The sequence below is a fragment of the Chelon labrosus genome (genome assembly GCF_963514085.1).
Source record: "Chelon labrosus genome assembly, chromosome: 18".
NCBI classification, from domain to species: domain Eukaryota; kingdom Metazoa; phylum Chordata; class Actinopteri; order Mugiliformes; family Mugilidae; genus Chelon; species Chelon labrosus.
Window position 1 is genome coordinate 9,245,512 of NC_140351.1, and position 15,722 is coordinate 9,261,233.

Consider the following 15,722-nt stretch of genomic DNA (forward strand, 5'->3'; position numbering starts at 1 on the left):
GATCCAGGGCGTTATTTGTCTGCGTGTCTCACCTGAGCAGGTAAATGGAGAGGATGGTGATGGAAAGCAGGAAGAGGACTGCATAGAGGAAGAGAGTGATGATCACCCCCGCTGCACCTGATTGGTCAGCTCGATAGAAGTGCCAGTAAAGCTTGGCTGCGTCTCCCACTGGTGTGTCTGGGCTGTAGGCGAGACGCTGGAAATTGAAAGGAAAGACGGACAAATCTGTAATACATGACTTATTAGGCATTTAGGGACCGGGATTTTGTTTCACATACTATACGACATACAACGATCAGGCATAACATTATGACCACCTTTCCTAATATTGTGTAGGTCTCCCTTGTGCCTCCAAAACAGTTGTGACTCATCATAGAATAGACATTAAGATTAAGATCTCTCAGCCAAGTATACTTGTGTATACAAGGAATTTGGTCATTTATCCCATCCGTGAATTAGTGAACACACAAAGCACACAGTGAGGTGAAGCACACACTAACCCGGAGCAGTGAGCTGCCATGCTACAGCGGCACTCGGGGAGCAGTGAGGGGTTAGGTGCCTTGCTCAAGGGCACTTCAGCCGCTTTCTACCGGTCGGGGGTTCGAACCGACAACCCTCCGGTCACAAGCCCAAAGCGCTAACCAGTAGGCCACGGGTCTTCTGGTTAGCGCTTTGTTCACTTCTCCTGTCACTGGTTTTAATGTTGGCTGATAGGTATATATTGCCAGATTTCAAATATATCAAAGGTTTGGATTCCTCTGGAGTAAGTAGTTCAAAATATGAAGTGTTATTTGGTCAGGCATAGCTGTTGTCGTGTAAAATGCAATTGTAAGTCAGATTTCTTACCCCTCCTTTCAAATGATGACGGGAACAGTTCAAATCCTTTCAGTTCAGCAAAATCCAACCCTCTGCCAAAAAGGCACCCATCTAACCTTGCACATTTTGCTTCTCACCCTCTCCCCCCTCTTTTTTTTTTTTTTGTAATCTAAAGTCACTTTGCCAAGATAAAGTGAACTCCTATTTAAAGTGCACAAGTGTCCAAGTTATTTTTAAGTGACTTACCCCGAGGACGGCGTCCACTGCAAAGACTGCCAGGGGGTCGAGGACTGTCCACACTCCCTGAGCCATGATAAACTTTGACGTGAAGGAAGGGAGTGAGCCAAATATCTGTTGACAGCCCCATCTGATCAGAACCAGCAGGAACGTTACTGCGTTCAAGGTCAGGGGACCCACCACCACCATTGCCAGCTCCTCGCGGGTGTGGAGCAGGGAACTCTGGTACACGAGGTCCACCGTGTGTGCGTGGAAGCGGAATCTGGCGAGAGAGGAGAGTGTCAATACGCGTGTGCCATATTTGTGTTTGTGATGCTTCACGGCTCAAGGGCAGCCGGCTCCGGCAATTCACACTCTGTGTTGTAATATTTGCGGTTAACTCGATCACACTGAATTAGTTTGATGACAATTACCATTATAATTGGCTGTTGTTTCCCTTAATGGCTGCTGGTGATACGTTGTAAAGAAAATAAAAATAAAACGCGATCTTCTTTGTATATTTAACAGGAAAGTAAGAGCATTAACACCTTTCCCGACACATGACAGAGCTTTCCGAGACTCCCCGTTTACAGCAAGCCTCATGAGTTTCTTAATCTTCCCATCAGTCGGGAGGAGGTAGAGCCTGTGCCGGGAGAGGAGAGGTCCAGTTTTTTCTCATTAATTTCCATCTGATTTGCTCCGAGAGTCGAGCATCTCTCAGATTCTGTCCATTAATCTGACAGCAGAGGTCCATTGGTGTTTCATCTGAAGCAAATCTTGTTGTAGATTCGAGTCTTAAAAAGTCTGTCCGGACCAGACTTTGACCAGAGCAGACGTAAAACTGCAACACTTTTATTATTATTATTATTTCACATTGATTTAGATAGATTGCACCATTGGATCTCATCACAAGACTAAAATGGGAATATTTCATAGAGAAAAGTCTGATATAATATGAAATCATGCAGCTTAATACAGGATAGCGTCTGGATTGAATTTTGACAGCGGCAGCACCATTTCAAACTGGAGTGTGATACGTTTTCATGATTTTCTGCAAGTGCAACTGGGCGAACGGTACTTTTAGATAAGTACGACTTAAATACACATATTCCTACCTTGAGCATTTTCATTTCAGTCTATACTCGTACTCCACTACTTCTTTTACAGCAGTGTATTTATTTGACAGTTATAGTTACTGGCTACTTAGCAGATTAGACGTTAAAAATCTTTTATTGTGCACATAAAATATTATGCATTGTTATAAAACGCACTTAACTGCTGAGCGTTAGCGTCGGCCCTGGCTGACCCATCGCAACTGACCGGGGCAATTTGCGTAACGAGTGCTTGTATATCTGCTTATAATAGCAGTTCGAACTAACGGTGTTTAGTTCTGTTGTGTTGTTACTTTTAGTTGTCGGCGTGCGAAAGATAGAGAGGAAGAAAGAGGCTGAGGCAACATCGGGGTCAGAGGCTCAGTTGCTCCCGGGCATGCTTTGCTGTCTGCTGATGTCCAGAGGTGGATTACAGGGGGGAATGAGGAAGCAAAGACAGACAGAGTTAAAAAAAATAAAAATAAATAAAAAAGAGTGTGAGACAGAAGCGAGATGGGAGGGATGGCTGTCATCATCGTCTTACTCTCTCCCTCTCTCTCTCTCTCTCTCTCTCTCTCTCTCTCTCTCTCAATGGGCACCACCAGCTCTGACCATTGCATGGAGAGAGAAGTGCTCGGAGGGAGAGCAGCAGATTCGGACATGTGGAACTTGTCATCCAACATTGACCCCCTCTGTTTTCACATTTTAGCTTTTTTTTTTTTTTTTTTTCCACCTCCCATCCGCCCCCTCAGTCCATTCTCTTCTCTTTTTTTTTTTTCATTCGGCCACATTTCCTTTTTCTCCCTTTCCCTTCCTCTATCCACGATTAAAACGCGTGATGTTTGCACCCCTCGTGTTATTGTAATAAAAACCTCCTTGTGTTTTGCGTGTTTGCAGCCGGCCCCCTTTTTTTTTCCTTTTTTTTTTTTTCTTTTTTTTATTGTGATGAATTAAATCAGCACCATATGCTATTGCAATGTGATTTAACAGCTCTCTGGTATCTTATTGCTGTTTATTATCAATGCTGTGTACCAAATAATAACAATAAATTCCTTCCAAATAATGTAGCCTTTTGGGACTTAAAGCTGTGTGGTGAGCAAACTCCCCCAGCAATGGTTTGTTAATATTGAGAGAGCCTTGTTAAAATGTTAATGGGGGGATTCCAAACAGATGATTTGGGTGTATCACGCCTGTGTGTTCGCCAGCGCGCGCACACACACCAAGACGCACAACACATCCTCATTCTCTCCCCCTGCTTGTTATCCCCCTCCACATCTACTTAACAACAGTTGTGTGTCTCTGAGCGCAGTGTGTTAATGTGAAATTGCATTTTGCCTATATTAATCTACTATATGTATCTGTCCTCCATTTATTTATTTTTTTTGTTAATAGATTTATGTCAGCGGCAATGCTCAGAAAGTATCTATGTAATTCTGTGTGTCTGCACCCATACGCTATGAGTGTGTGTGTGTGTGTGTGTAGGGCAATATCAAAGGAAGCAAACTCACTTGTTGACAGGAACTGCTATGGCCTGGAGGTAGAGCCACTGGCTGCAGTAATGCAGGTAGAGCCTCACAAACCACATCAAAGCCAGCAGCAGCATAATGAGGCCGAGCTGCCGAACGGAGCCGCGCCAGCCTCTGTGCGGCGGCGGCAGCAGTAGTTTTTGTTGTTGTTGCCGCGGCAACGGCAGGCCCAGCTCGGACGGCAGCATGCAGAGGGCCAGGCGGGCTCGGTCGGACAGGCTCGGCGCCGCCGCGCGGGGAACGGGTCCAGTCGGCGGCGATCTGGTTTCGGGGTCATACACACAAGACACACGGTTTGCAACATAGGATGACAAAGGGCAATGGTTTTTAAGTAGGAATGTGTATGCTTTGACTTTAGACGTTGCATATATTGCAGTAAGTTACTTCATTGGATACAAGGAATAGCATTACAATGCAAATACTTCCTTGTTGTTGCATTACATATAGTATTCAAATGTTTTCTTTCTTCTTTCTTGCACCATCAGATGCACGCTGTAAACATTAAAGGTAGGGAAATGTAGTATTCAAATTGACACATTCACACGTGTACACAAGTGTTCTCTTTTCGCCCTCGCTCGATCGCATGCACGCGCATACGCACACACACACACAGACAGGCCGACACACAAACAGATAGGAATCCCTTCCAGCGGTGCTCAGCCTCCCTCAGCACCTCTGCCTCCTCTGTGCCGCCCTTTGTCAGGCCTGCTCAGCTATTCCCTTTCATACAGAGGGCACAGATGGAGCAGTGGAGGCAAGATGAGGAAAGGAAAGGGAAAGAAAAGGAGAAAGGAGAGGAAAGGAAAGATGTTCTCGCGCCTGCCATTAAAAAACGTGCAAATCACAACACTGCACTGTGTTTGTAAAGTAAATTGGTGTGTACAGTTCCAGCGTTCACAGACCTGCCTTTATTGTAGTTCGTCTAAAGATCCAGATTGATGACCCTTATCGTCTGGCTCATAGTAATTAGAAGAACAAGGCTAGAAGTAGGTGTTTACAGTACAGCTACGGTTAGCATCACAGAATGTGACTTAAGGCCTACGCCTGTGGACATCCCTGTGTCTCCCCACTGTGTCCCAGAGCACAGTTGGAATTCACTTTGTAGTGTGTATCTTGGGAAAACGGTACAGCGCCTAAAGACGAAAAACAGAATCAATTGTACCCCCTCCTCCCCATCCCCTCCCACCGCCGTCGCCAAATAATTAGGCTAGACTTACATCAAAATGAAGCACCGCGTCTTATTCCCCGCTTGTACGGACGCTGAAATGGGAGCCCTCGCGCGGTCGGCGCTTTAAAACAAAAAGACATTATCGCCGCGGCTCCTGTCAGGCCGGTGTACCTTCTGAAGTGTTAAATTATGTGAAGTTGAATCAAGTTCCTTTGTGCGCGCTCAAGAGAGCAGCGGTATGGTGTGCGGCCCATGTGGGAAAACTCGGGATTCATTCAGAAAATGCTCAGTCAACAGTTTGCGCCGTTAAATATTCATAGCCTGGTTGAAATAAACTGGAGTGGTGAGGATAAACATGCGTCTTAACAGTCAGTTCAGTAGCTCTTTGCTTGATATACTACAATCTGGTGAGATCAGATCTTGTACATGCAACTATTGCCTTTTCGTTACGTTAAAACAGCAGTGTGTGTCAAGTTTTAGTCATTTTATTTGATCATTACACTGAAATTTTTAATAAGAGGCCACACGAAGCTTGGATTACAGTGGAAAAAAACGAAAGTGGCTGCATTATAATGAGATGTATGCAATTCCAGCACCAAACGTGTGTGTCCATGCAGGATTTTTAGGCCTACTCAAAACAGAAAGACGATAATGTACAAGCAAACGTGCTTCTCTATTAGGATTTTGACTGTGTGGCGCAAAACTGCTTTCCGCATGTCTGCAAAAGTGGAATTACGGCGTAGACAAAAAAAAAAAAAAAAAACAGCGTGTCACAGACACAGGCAAGATGCTACCCTGTCAACAGGCATTGAGCGGAAACGGCAAACACAACCTGACGTCCATCCTTCATATAATGAAGATATTGATGATGCGTGAAAGAGGAATATTTTTAGACGTCTTCGCGAGGCGGCCTCTTCCAGAGGAAACCGGTAACGTGAAGTGAAATCTGTTATCTCCACTGAATTGATTTCATTACGGCACCTCCAATTACAAAAGTACAAAGCAGGGGGAAAAAAAGAGAGAGACAGAGAGAGACAGAGAGAGAGAGGGAAAGGCAGGGGGCGGAGGTGTGGGATTTTTATCTTGCAGGAAAGAAGGATGTTTCATTCCAATATCACAGCTTGTCCCCTGAACGACTGATAGCATGTGGCGTAGCGACCCAGTGATGAAACTAACCATTTCAACAGGCATGCACTGGCACATAATACTGTATTTTAATTGTAGTTTTTTATGCTGCCTTGAAATCTGGGCCAGAAGCTTTCCCCTCATTATCTTAGTTCTGATATGTTTGTTGTTCATTCCCATGTCATCAAAGCACATTGCAAAAGGACTCATCATCCTCTCTAAACCTTCCCAGAGTGAGCCAAGGCCTGTAAATCTGATTTAACTAGCGTATATCTGTCAGCCAAGAGAGTAAGAACCATCTCCTGGACCGGTTTTCCCAGGCTGTGTCCCTTAACGTTGTACGGCATGACAACAAACAGGAGCCGCGCTCTTAAAAATAGCACAAACTGAATAGCAAGTACAGGCAAGTATTAAACCTCTAAGACAGCATGGGTAATGAGAGATGGAGGGGCGGAGGGAGCAGAGGAGTACAGTGTGGTGTTACATTTTAAATAGCACATTTATGGTGAGATGGCTCCGGGGCTGCGGAGAGTGAAGGTAACCCACAGATTCCCTCTGCGCAGCCCTGATGGCTTAAACCCTCCAGTATCAGACCACTCAAAGCGGCGGACTTATCCCTTTTTATTTTGAGGATTAAGATATTTTTCTGTCACTTTCTTATTTGGGCCACCGGCATTGTTTAGAAGCGCACTAAAATCACACGTCTTTTTTTTCCCCACACAGTCGGAGAACGGCTCGCTGTTGGGGAAAACAGAGAAAACCACAAAATGCGGTGTGAAAATAGACTTAAGAGATTGACAGATAATGTGATTGTTTTCTCAGTGGCCCAGATGCATAAGTGTTGTGGTGATTATGGAAGTGCGATTATCTTAGGTGTCGACAGATAGGACTGAAGATACAGCATCTTTGTTTACATTCTGCTTTTGAAGAATGTTGATAATGCATTTGTTCTGAGTAGGGAGAGAGGATCTGTCATCTGTCATCTGTCCTCTGTCGGTTACACAACCAGTTTCTTTTGAGGTGTTACCAAGCCTTTGAATGTGGTTAATAACAACATTTCAGTGAAATTTAGTTTGAAACTTGTGACCAAACTGACTACCAGAGAAAGCAGTTTAATTGTATTTCCAGGTAATTTGAATTGATCAAGACATCTGGCATTTTGCCTTTTTTGTGCTAAATCCTGGTGCTTGGGAACCAATCTGTGCAAAGGGAATGAAGCGCTGGATGAGTGTAAACCACAGCCCCTCCTTTCATTGTGTTGCTCGGCCCTGTCACCTGTCACCACTTGCATTCGCAAGACATGCTCAGCTGATGTCTAGGTGCAGAGACGCAGGTCATAGGGAAATCTAATGTGTTTAACTAAAGGCAGCCTTGGCGGCACAGTGACGAGAAGAACATTATGACCACCTTCCTAATATTGTGTAGGTCTCCCTTGTGACTCCAAAACAGTTGTGACTCATCAGAGAATGGACATGGGCCTTCTGAGGGTGTCCTGTGGTGTCTGGCAACAGAATGTTGTTAGTGGGGGGCCTTTGAGGGGAGAGGCCTCTGTGGATCATCCCACAGATACTTGATCAGTTTAGGATCTAGTGAATTTGGAGGCCAGGTCAACACCTTGTGCTGTTCTTCATATTTTATGGGTTGTTCCTAAACCATTTTTTTGTGTGTGCCTGTGTCAGGCTGCATCCTGCTGGGGATTACTGCTGCCATCAAGGAGTGTCATTGCTATGGGGTTGGGGGGCCTGGTCTGGTCTAGGCGGGTGCTGCATGTCTAAGTAAAATCCACACAAATGAATGCCAAGTCCAGACCATTGAAATGTTACAAGATGGTCAATGTTATTTACTTCACCCGTCAGTGGTTTTAATGTTGTGGGTGATCCAGTTTCCATAAGAGGACAGTTACGGGTGTGTGGTGCATACATGATGACAAACGTATGTAAAGTAGGTGTACCAGTTTAAGAATACAGCATGCACTGATGTGATGGCATCAGTCATCACCGCTGCAGAAACTTGAATCTCCCTGTTTCTTGCAGTTATACAAAAGTGCAGAGGTCCATTACCTAATGGCTGGCGTGTAAGCTGGACAGGTGTTGCAAATATAACGCAGGAAGCTATGAAAACTCTATGGAGGTGGAAATCACAAAGAAACCTGCTCCCACTAGATGCATTAACTGATAATCACAGTTACTAAGCTGGTATCGCTTTCCAAACCACCTTGATTGTGTGTGTGTGTGCGTGTGTGTGCTTGTTTGTGCATAAAAAACAAAAAAAACTAAAAAAACAACTTGAACAGAGCAGCACTGTGTGCCTGCGAGGCTTTTCAGATAATTGAGCCATTTTATATCAACTTGTGAGAAGTTTTATTTACGCTGAAAACAAATCACCAGAACATACAGGAGAGGGAAAAAAAAATGCCTCACATTTAGCCTAGTGTTCCCTCTTTCTCTCCAACCCTCCCTCTCTTATTTATTTCTTTCATTTTATTTGTTCCATGTATAATTAGCTTACAATTTGTAGGCTTTATAAGCTCCGATATTTCACGAATGTGGCAACGTGTGCACGTAAATGAGTTTGATTGACAAAATGGGAGCAGAGTGGCGGGTATTTAGAGTGTAGTTAAAAAGGAATTATGGAATGATGACTCAGAGCTGGACTCCGTCAACGTGTAATTAAAACTATACAACAGTCTTACCTGATACAGTATCCGCAACTGAAACATGGATTGTTAGGATCCATGTTTGACTTGCAGACAAACATATGAGGGCAACCAAAGAGGCCACATGTGCTCCACAACTGGCTCATTCCCCCAATGCCCCACGTCTGAATGAAATAGTTTAAGGTGACGAGTGATAGTTCTTCGTCTTGTGACTCCGTTTGTTGTCCAAACAAAGTGTTTTGGCCACCTCCCCGCACACCTTGGAATTGTTTTCGGCGCATACACGGGGTAGCTGTTTCACTGCCGAGCAACATGTGGCGCTTTTATGGAGCCCCCGACTCAGCGCGAGAGGGAATTAAGACATGGAAATGGCAGGTCCCTCGGTGCGCCATAAAACGGGGTGGAAACATTTCAAATGCAGATGCACCTGGGATCAACAAACACGCTGGAACTTCCCGAGCACTCGTTACACGCTACTACATCTACCACCTCAACAATGAAGAACAGGTTGTTGTTCTCTCTATAAACTTTTTTCTTTTTTTTTTTTTTGGCGATGCCAGCGTATGTGTAATACACCGAGCGATTAATGCAAAGACAAATAATAAATGCTCTACAGAGATCTATTCATTCATCAGTTTGGGTGAGGCGTGCAGGGAGGGGTGCTGCTTCTGCTGCTGCTGCTGCTGCTGCAGAGGAGGAGGAGGAGGAGGAGGAGGAGGAGTACAGGCCTCCAGAGAGCTGCATCAGTATTTAAATGGATTTCACTTCTCTGACCTTGCCTCATATCTGCAGGACATTGTCACCAGAGAGATAGAGACAGGATGGAGGAGAGAAAGATGGAGAAAATTAGAGGGAGAGAAAGTGAGATAAAGACGGAATTAAGAGGAGGGAGTGAGCGGGAGAAAGGAAATAATTATGAGCCACGGAGACTAACTGCGTGGCATATGTGTGTGTTTGCAGAAGGCAATTAAGAGAGGGATGGAGGAAAACAAAAAGAATGCAGGAAAAAAAAAAAAAAATCTGTGACAATGCATGACCCGAAATTCCATTCAGACTAGACCAGGCCTCTGTAACTCCTGAAACACACTTGATACTGATATATATATATATGTGTGTGTGTGTATATATACTGCGTCAGCTTTATACATGTCTCCAAACATGGTGTAAGACAAAGGCCAATGTTTAAGTCTGCAGGTGTCAGAGCAATTACCAACCAGGCATGCTGCGCCTTTAAACTAGCTAAAATGGCTAAAATAGCAACTGATGACATCATTCTCATATACAGTGTGTATATACGTCAGTCTGACACCGCGCATCAAGTTCTGATTATATCAACATCTAGAACTTGTCAGCTGTATTATTAGAGCTGCCTGTCAGCGATGTTTTCCTTAAAGTTCGTATTTATTTGCACAGGGCGCTGAGCATTAGCGCACGTTTGTGCTACGTTGCATTAGCTAGTGTATGGCAGCATGTGAAAATCCAGTCCCTTGTTGGCTCTTGCCCTCTTATCTTTTATTTTTTTTTAGATGTTTATATCAGACTGGGGAACAAGTGATTACAGATAAAAAAAGAAGAGCGCGAGGGAAGCGTCACCTCTGGCCTTGCTGTCTTTCCCTCAAACACACCCGGTTTCTCGTGCGCAAATCACACGCAATCACTCACACGCTCTTACATATAGTTCCTGTCACTTTCCCCTCTCTGACACCTCCCCCTCTTTCTTGCGTGTCAGTGGGAAACACATTCATTTGACCCAGACCACCAATGGGACCACAGTCAGCTCTCACTGACACCCACATCACCGCGGATTAACCAATCGTATTGCAGTGTTAGCCTGTCAGGGAGCTGACAGCTCTGATTTCCATAAAGGAAGCGGCGCGTTGATTTTGTGCGTCTGCGAGATCCGAAGTGACCCAGGGCACGTCTGGCCGCAAAAAAAGAGAAAAAAAACAACCAACATGTGCACTCGGGCCGAGGTAGCCAGGGGCCTCCCTTTCACACATGCACGCATGTACTCGTGCATGCACACACGCAGACACATTCCAGCCCCATGAGCACAGGAAAGAGCCCGGGAAAGCACTGGAGGCTCAGGGGTGACCAGCGCTGCCATCTCCACCCACCTCTCCTACCAGCATTACATCAGAATTGATTGACCCTTGCACTGAGTTGTGATTCAGAGCTGCAGTGTGCAAGGGATTGACAGTCTGGAACGAGTTGTTATTTCAGGTGGTTTTTACTCTCTTTCTCCAACCGGAGGCCGACTCATTCGGCAACACTTATTTGCTCGTCTCTAACGAAGAACTGACGCTGCTTTTACACACACGTGACGGAAAAAGACGAGCAGCTCTGAACCGAATTACTGTACACATTACTGCTAATCTGATACTGGATGCAAACAGATGGAGGGCACAGAATGACAGAGACACGGAGACACACACTGAGGGAGTGCTCTGATAGGCTCGGTTGGGGGAAACGGGTGGAGAGGAACGCTGGTCCCCAACGAGGCGAGCTAACTGGGGGAAATTAGGTCAGTGTGTTCCCTCTGACTCCACAGCAAGAACAGGCTGTGCATTTGTGTGTGTGTGTGTGTGTGTGTGTTTTGCCGGTGCACCTACAGTGTCATACAGCAGCGCTATAGCAACATCCTGCGCAAGTCAGTGCCTGTTTGTGTACGTCTGTTACCCCGCGTGCCCCGTATTGGCTACTAAAATTTGACTTAATGCAAGTTATTTCCCCCTCAATTACCTCCGTGGCATCAATCCAGACTATGCAGTAGTGTTTAATAACATGCTGTAACCCTAAATGCTAAATATGTATTTACTGCGACTAAACTAATTGAGACAGAAAACAATGAGGTAACTAATCATAGCATCATAATCAGTAACGCAGCGGTTTGGAATATAAAACAAATGAGTAAAGGTTAAGAGACATTTATCCCCAAACGGCCGCCACAGCCTTTTACAATAAAAGCTTTGGGGACAGACGGAGACGGTTCTGCAGGCATTTGTCCTCCAGAGGATGAGGATGCTCTGCTTTTGCTACCTTCCACCCAGCTTTGTCTTCATTCTGTCTCTTCTCCTTCCGTGTCTCCCGATCAGGACAAGCCGCACATACCATAATTGATATGAGATTTAGGGGGTATATTTCGATGTAATTAGAATCGTGATAATTGGACTAATTAGATCTAATTGCTATGTGAGAATGACTTTGATTAAAGCAGGTTTCGCTCCTCAAAATGAAGGTGGAAAAAAAAAAAAATAATAGTTGGGTGACATTGATGAGACACAATGCTAAAGCTGAAAATCACAACAATCGTTGATGCGTGGACACTCGGCCAGGTGATGCCTACGGACCAGGATGAGCATGCATGACGTTTGCACCGTAGTCGTACTCTTACTGTAAAGTACTACCAAAGCCCCCCTAAAAAGTGTAAAACTACTACGTCTATCTTCATCAAAACGCATCATATTTGCCCCGATCAAATTACAACAACCGTGCTGGATCAGGTGCTTTGATTTTTCTCCACCATTCTGTGAAGGCGGTTAATGTTACACTCGGAGACATCAAATGAGCTGGATGGTCGGCGAGAGTCTTTCATGCGTGTTCAAACGGCTTACGAGCGAGCACAGCAACTCACGACTGAAAAGAAAAGATCCTTCCCGACTTTCATTCCCTTTCATTCGAGCTGCGACCGTCGATACCTGCAGTGTACTATGCTCTCTTTGAAACCGTAATTCAAGGGTCGTGTTTATCGTGGTCCCACAAATCACGCTGCCCTGCTTCTTGTGATTTTGAGACGATCAACCTGTAACTTTAAGTACAATCACTGAACGTAATGTAATCAATTGAAATATTGTAGTTTGTGTAAAATCATGCAATGGAGACCTACCAGCTGGAGCTACCAGAATATGTGGTACTTCTCTCACTTCGTCTGAACAGATGCAACAAATATCATTTAAAAAAAAAAAAAAACTTCTTCATTGAATTCATTCGTTAAAGAAGTTTGCTTTAAAGTTACACCTGCAGCCACACCCCGTAAATGTACATACAGTCCAAGCACTAGTAAATATGCCTCACCACTTTATTCCTATTCATGCCTGAACATGTGTTTTGCTCCCGACCACCGTGACACACAAATTAATGCGTGGCGTTATTAAAGCACCCGCGCGATTCTCAGACTATCTGAGCTGAATCTGACTGATTCTAAGTGTTTGCTCAATAATGCACGAGCATCCGATTTGCACATTTTGTGTCAGGGCGCCCTGTGAAAAATCTCAATGAGCTCAGTCTCTCGTGGCTCAATAGATGGCAGTAATATCCCTCAATCACTACAGTGCCGTATGAATCCTCTCCTCGCTTAAAATGCATGAGCATGCAGACATATGTGAGCGTGTGCGCGCCCTCTGTAAACACTCAGGAAATTCTGCACACGTGAACACACACTCTTTCACATATGCACAGATATATATATATAAAAAAAAGAGCTCTCAAAGTGCCAGAAGACACAGAGATGCCATCTTTACTGTGAGTAAATTAAAAAAAAAACACACACTCAATATGTCAACAATGCCTTTTGTCTGCATCTCTGTCAGACCTCAGGTGATACAGGGAAAGCCTAGACTCAGTCAGACGACGGCGCAGTGGGAGAGATGACTTTGAGACTGCCACGTCTCCACTGTGAAAGCCAACACTCACGCTGCATCTTTCTAATAGTCTGATTAGGCGAGTGCAAAAGCTCAGCCTTTAGCTCAGAGATACCGTAATGTGTGTGCTTGTGAAGATGAAATCAATAGCAAGCAGCACCTTCACGGGGCATCAGGGAACAGCCGAGGCTCCAACTCAATACAATCCGTACCCATAACTGACAGAAATGTCTCGTCTTACGGAGCCCGGCGACTGCTCAGAGGTAAAAAGCGGGCGCTATGAATAATCGCGAAAACCATTTAATTGTGTCCCTTTGTGTGCAGCCTGCCCGGGTCCCCGCGTTCGTTTTGTATTCGCTCTCCCTCCAGATAGTCCCTGTGTCGTCATTTGTTGGCAGGATACGCTGGTAATCATTTGAATTCCCCCAGTATGTTCAGAAGATGTCAGGGAGTAGTCTCTGATCTTGTTTAATATGTGACCAGCAGCTATAAATTACCAACTCCCAGAAATGAGGAAACATGGGTACTTTTAAATCTCCTGGGAGAACTCGCTTTATGTCTCTCTTGCACATACATAGTTCTCCCTCTCAGTGACTCTCTCCCCCCCTCTCTCATGCGCCACCAGTGTGTCTGGTAATCTCCTCCCCTTAATTTAGTCGACGTTCAAATAAAAACAAATACCTGCGACTTCTTTTTTTTTTTTTTTTTATTCCTTTCTGTTGAAATAAGCAATTTTGCTCTCAGCCTGTTTGGATGCTCCATGGGCATACGGTGCTGCACCTTGTTGCTTTCTTACAAATTTGTCCAAGGTGTTTGAAATGCTGTGCTTTGTTTATGTTTCATGAATTCTGGGTTTCTCATTAAAATCAAGTGCTGTGAGCCACAATGAGGAATAATTTCTTTTTTTTTTCCAAAGCCCCTTTGTTGCATCTTATTGTAACAAACCAAAACACAAAGTGACATTATAGGATCGCGCACTAACTACATTCTGCAAAAACTGATCTATATATTAGTATTATATGTTTTTATGTGTACTATTATTGTATAATACTTACTCATTTAAAACAATAGTCACAGCATGTGCAATAGCCGTAGCTTTTTCCCTATTTAGTGGATTTATTTTGCATTTCGTGTTATTTCGACTTCTGGGTGTCAAACTGCATTTTGCCATATGCAACTGCAATAAGGCAGGATAAGCGGCGTTTGGTTTTGGCTTCTTATGCACAAATTTGTGCCCCTGTTAAATCAAATGCCCAAAAGTTGAGATCTGGTCAAGGGTCAAAATTGGACACAGACTTTGAAGTATGAAAAAATGACTGAGCTGAATTTCCGCACCCTTTCTTGCAAATTTCTTCTTTCCGTCATCACAGATAAAAGCTACGAGGTTCCGGAAATTACTTTGCAAGTGGCTCGTTTATGCAAAGAAATTAAAACTGAGTTACATAGGATTAAAGCTACACTAAACGTTAGGGTTCCCACTGAAAGATGTGTGGCTGCTGTATCTGTATCTGTGCAGGAGGTGCTCGGTGCACACGTGTCTGTGTGGTTGACGCCGCACACATGAGTGTCTGCGAGTCACAGAAACCACTTGTCACCCAGGTTTCCCCCCCCCTTTTTTATTTTATTTATTTTTAAACCACATTTGAATTTTGCACGGGCTCAGTCAGGATAATGAGTGGTGAGACTTACTGTAGGGAGAACGTATACTCCTCCATCTCCTCCGTGGAGAGGTTCTGCGTTGAAGGCTGCATCTTCTGTTTGTCTGCCTGCCGAGGCGGCGCGCTTCTGCCGCTCATGCTGGGGCCACAGCTATTTGTCTTCTTGATTGGCTTCTTCTGTGAGGAGCAGAAATCGGGGGAGAACACATGCGGATGTCATTTGTAATCAAAGCAGGAAACAGGCCTCTGAATTTATCTTGGGGGATGCACACGGTGACAGTGACAGTGACAGTGTGCGCGGCACTTTGGAGCCTCTCCTATATCTCACCCCGCGCCTCAATTGACACAAGACGAGAGTGACGGCAAAATCGCATACGGCACGCCATCCTTCAAGTTGAGTTCATTTGGGAAACACGCGTATAGTGACGGTGGTGTTAAATATGTGATATTTGAGCAGCTGGCACTGTTTTTTTCCACACAAGTCGTTTACTGTCATCGTCATAAACACAGTCAAATGGAGTTAGGAAGTGGGGTTTTAAATTTTTCACCAAGGTACTTGGGAGCAGATATTATTTGTTAAGCCGCCAACATGTTAACGGCTTGCTTTCCCTGGCCCTGTCAGCCCTGCCTGTGTTGCCCTTGGGTGGGCTTAGTGCCTTTCTGCTTGAAGTTGTGAAATACACACTGATGTATGTTAATGAGATCCACAGTTGGAATAAGCAACCTCTCGCTTGCTTCCACCCCTTTCTCATTCTACCTCTCTCCATTTCATCTTTTCCTCTCCTCTGTTTCTCTGCTCTCTCTCTCTCTCTCTCTCTCTCTCTCT

General features: G+C 44.6%; 1 protein-coding gene across 1 annotated transcript in view; it reads right to left on the reverse strand.

Annotated features, from left to right (window-relative positions):
- Positions 1 to 15,722, reverse strand: part of ofcc1 (orofacial cleft 1 candidate 1) — a gene marked incomplete at its 5' end in the record, with an annotated part of 67,617 nt that overhangs the window by 19,810 nt on the left and 32,085 nt on the right. Inside the window, 4 exons of the mRNA XM_084566627.1 lie at positions 33 to 196; positions 1,063 to 1,315; positions 3,632 to 3,910; positions 14,928 to 15,073. Coding sequence (XP_084422753.1) covers positions 33 to 196; positions 1,063 to 1,315; positions 3,632 to 3,910; positions 14,928 to 15,073 — 842 coding nt within the window. The remainder of the gene's footprint in view (positions 1 to 32; positions 197 to 1,062; positions 1,316 to 3,631; positions 3,911 to 14,927; positions 15,074 to 15,722) is intronic.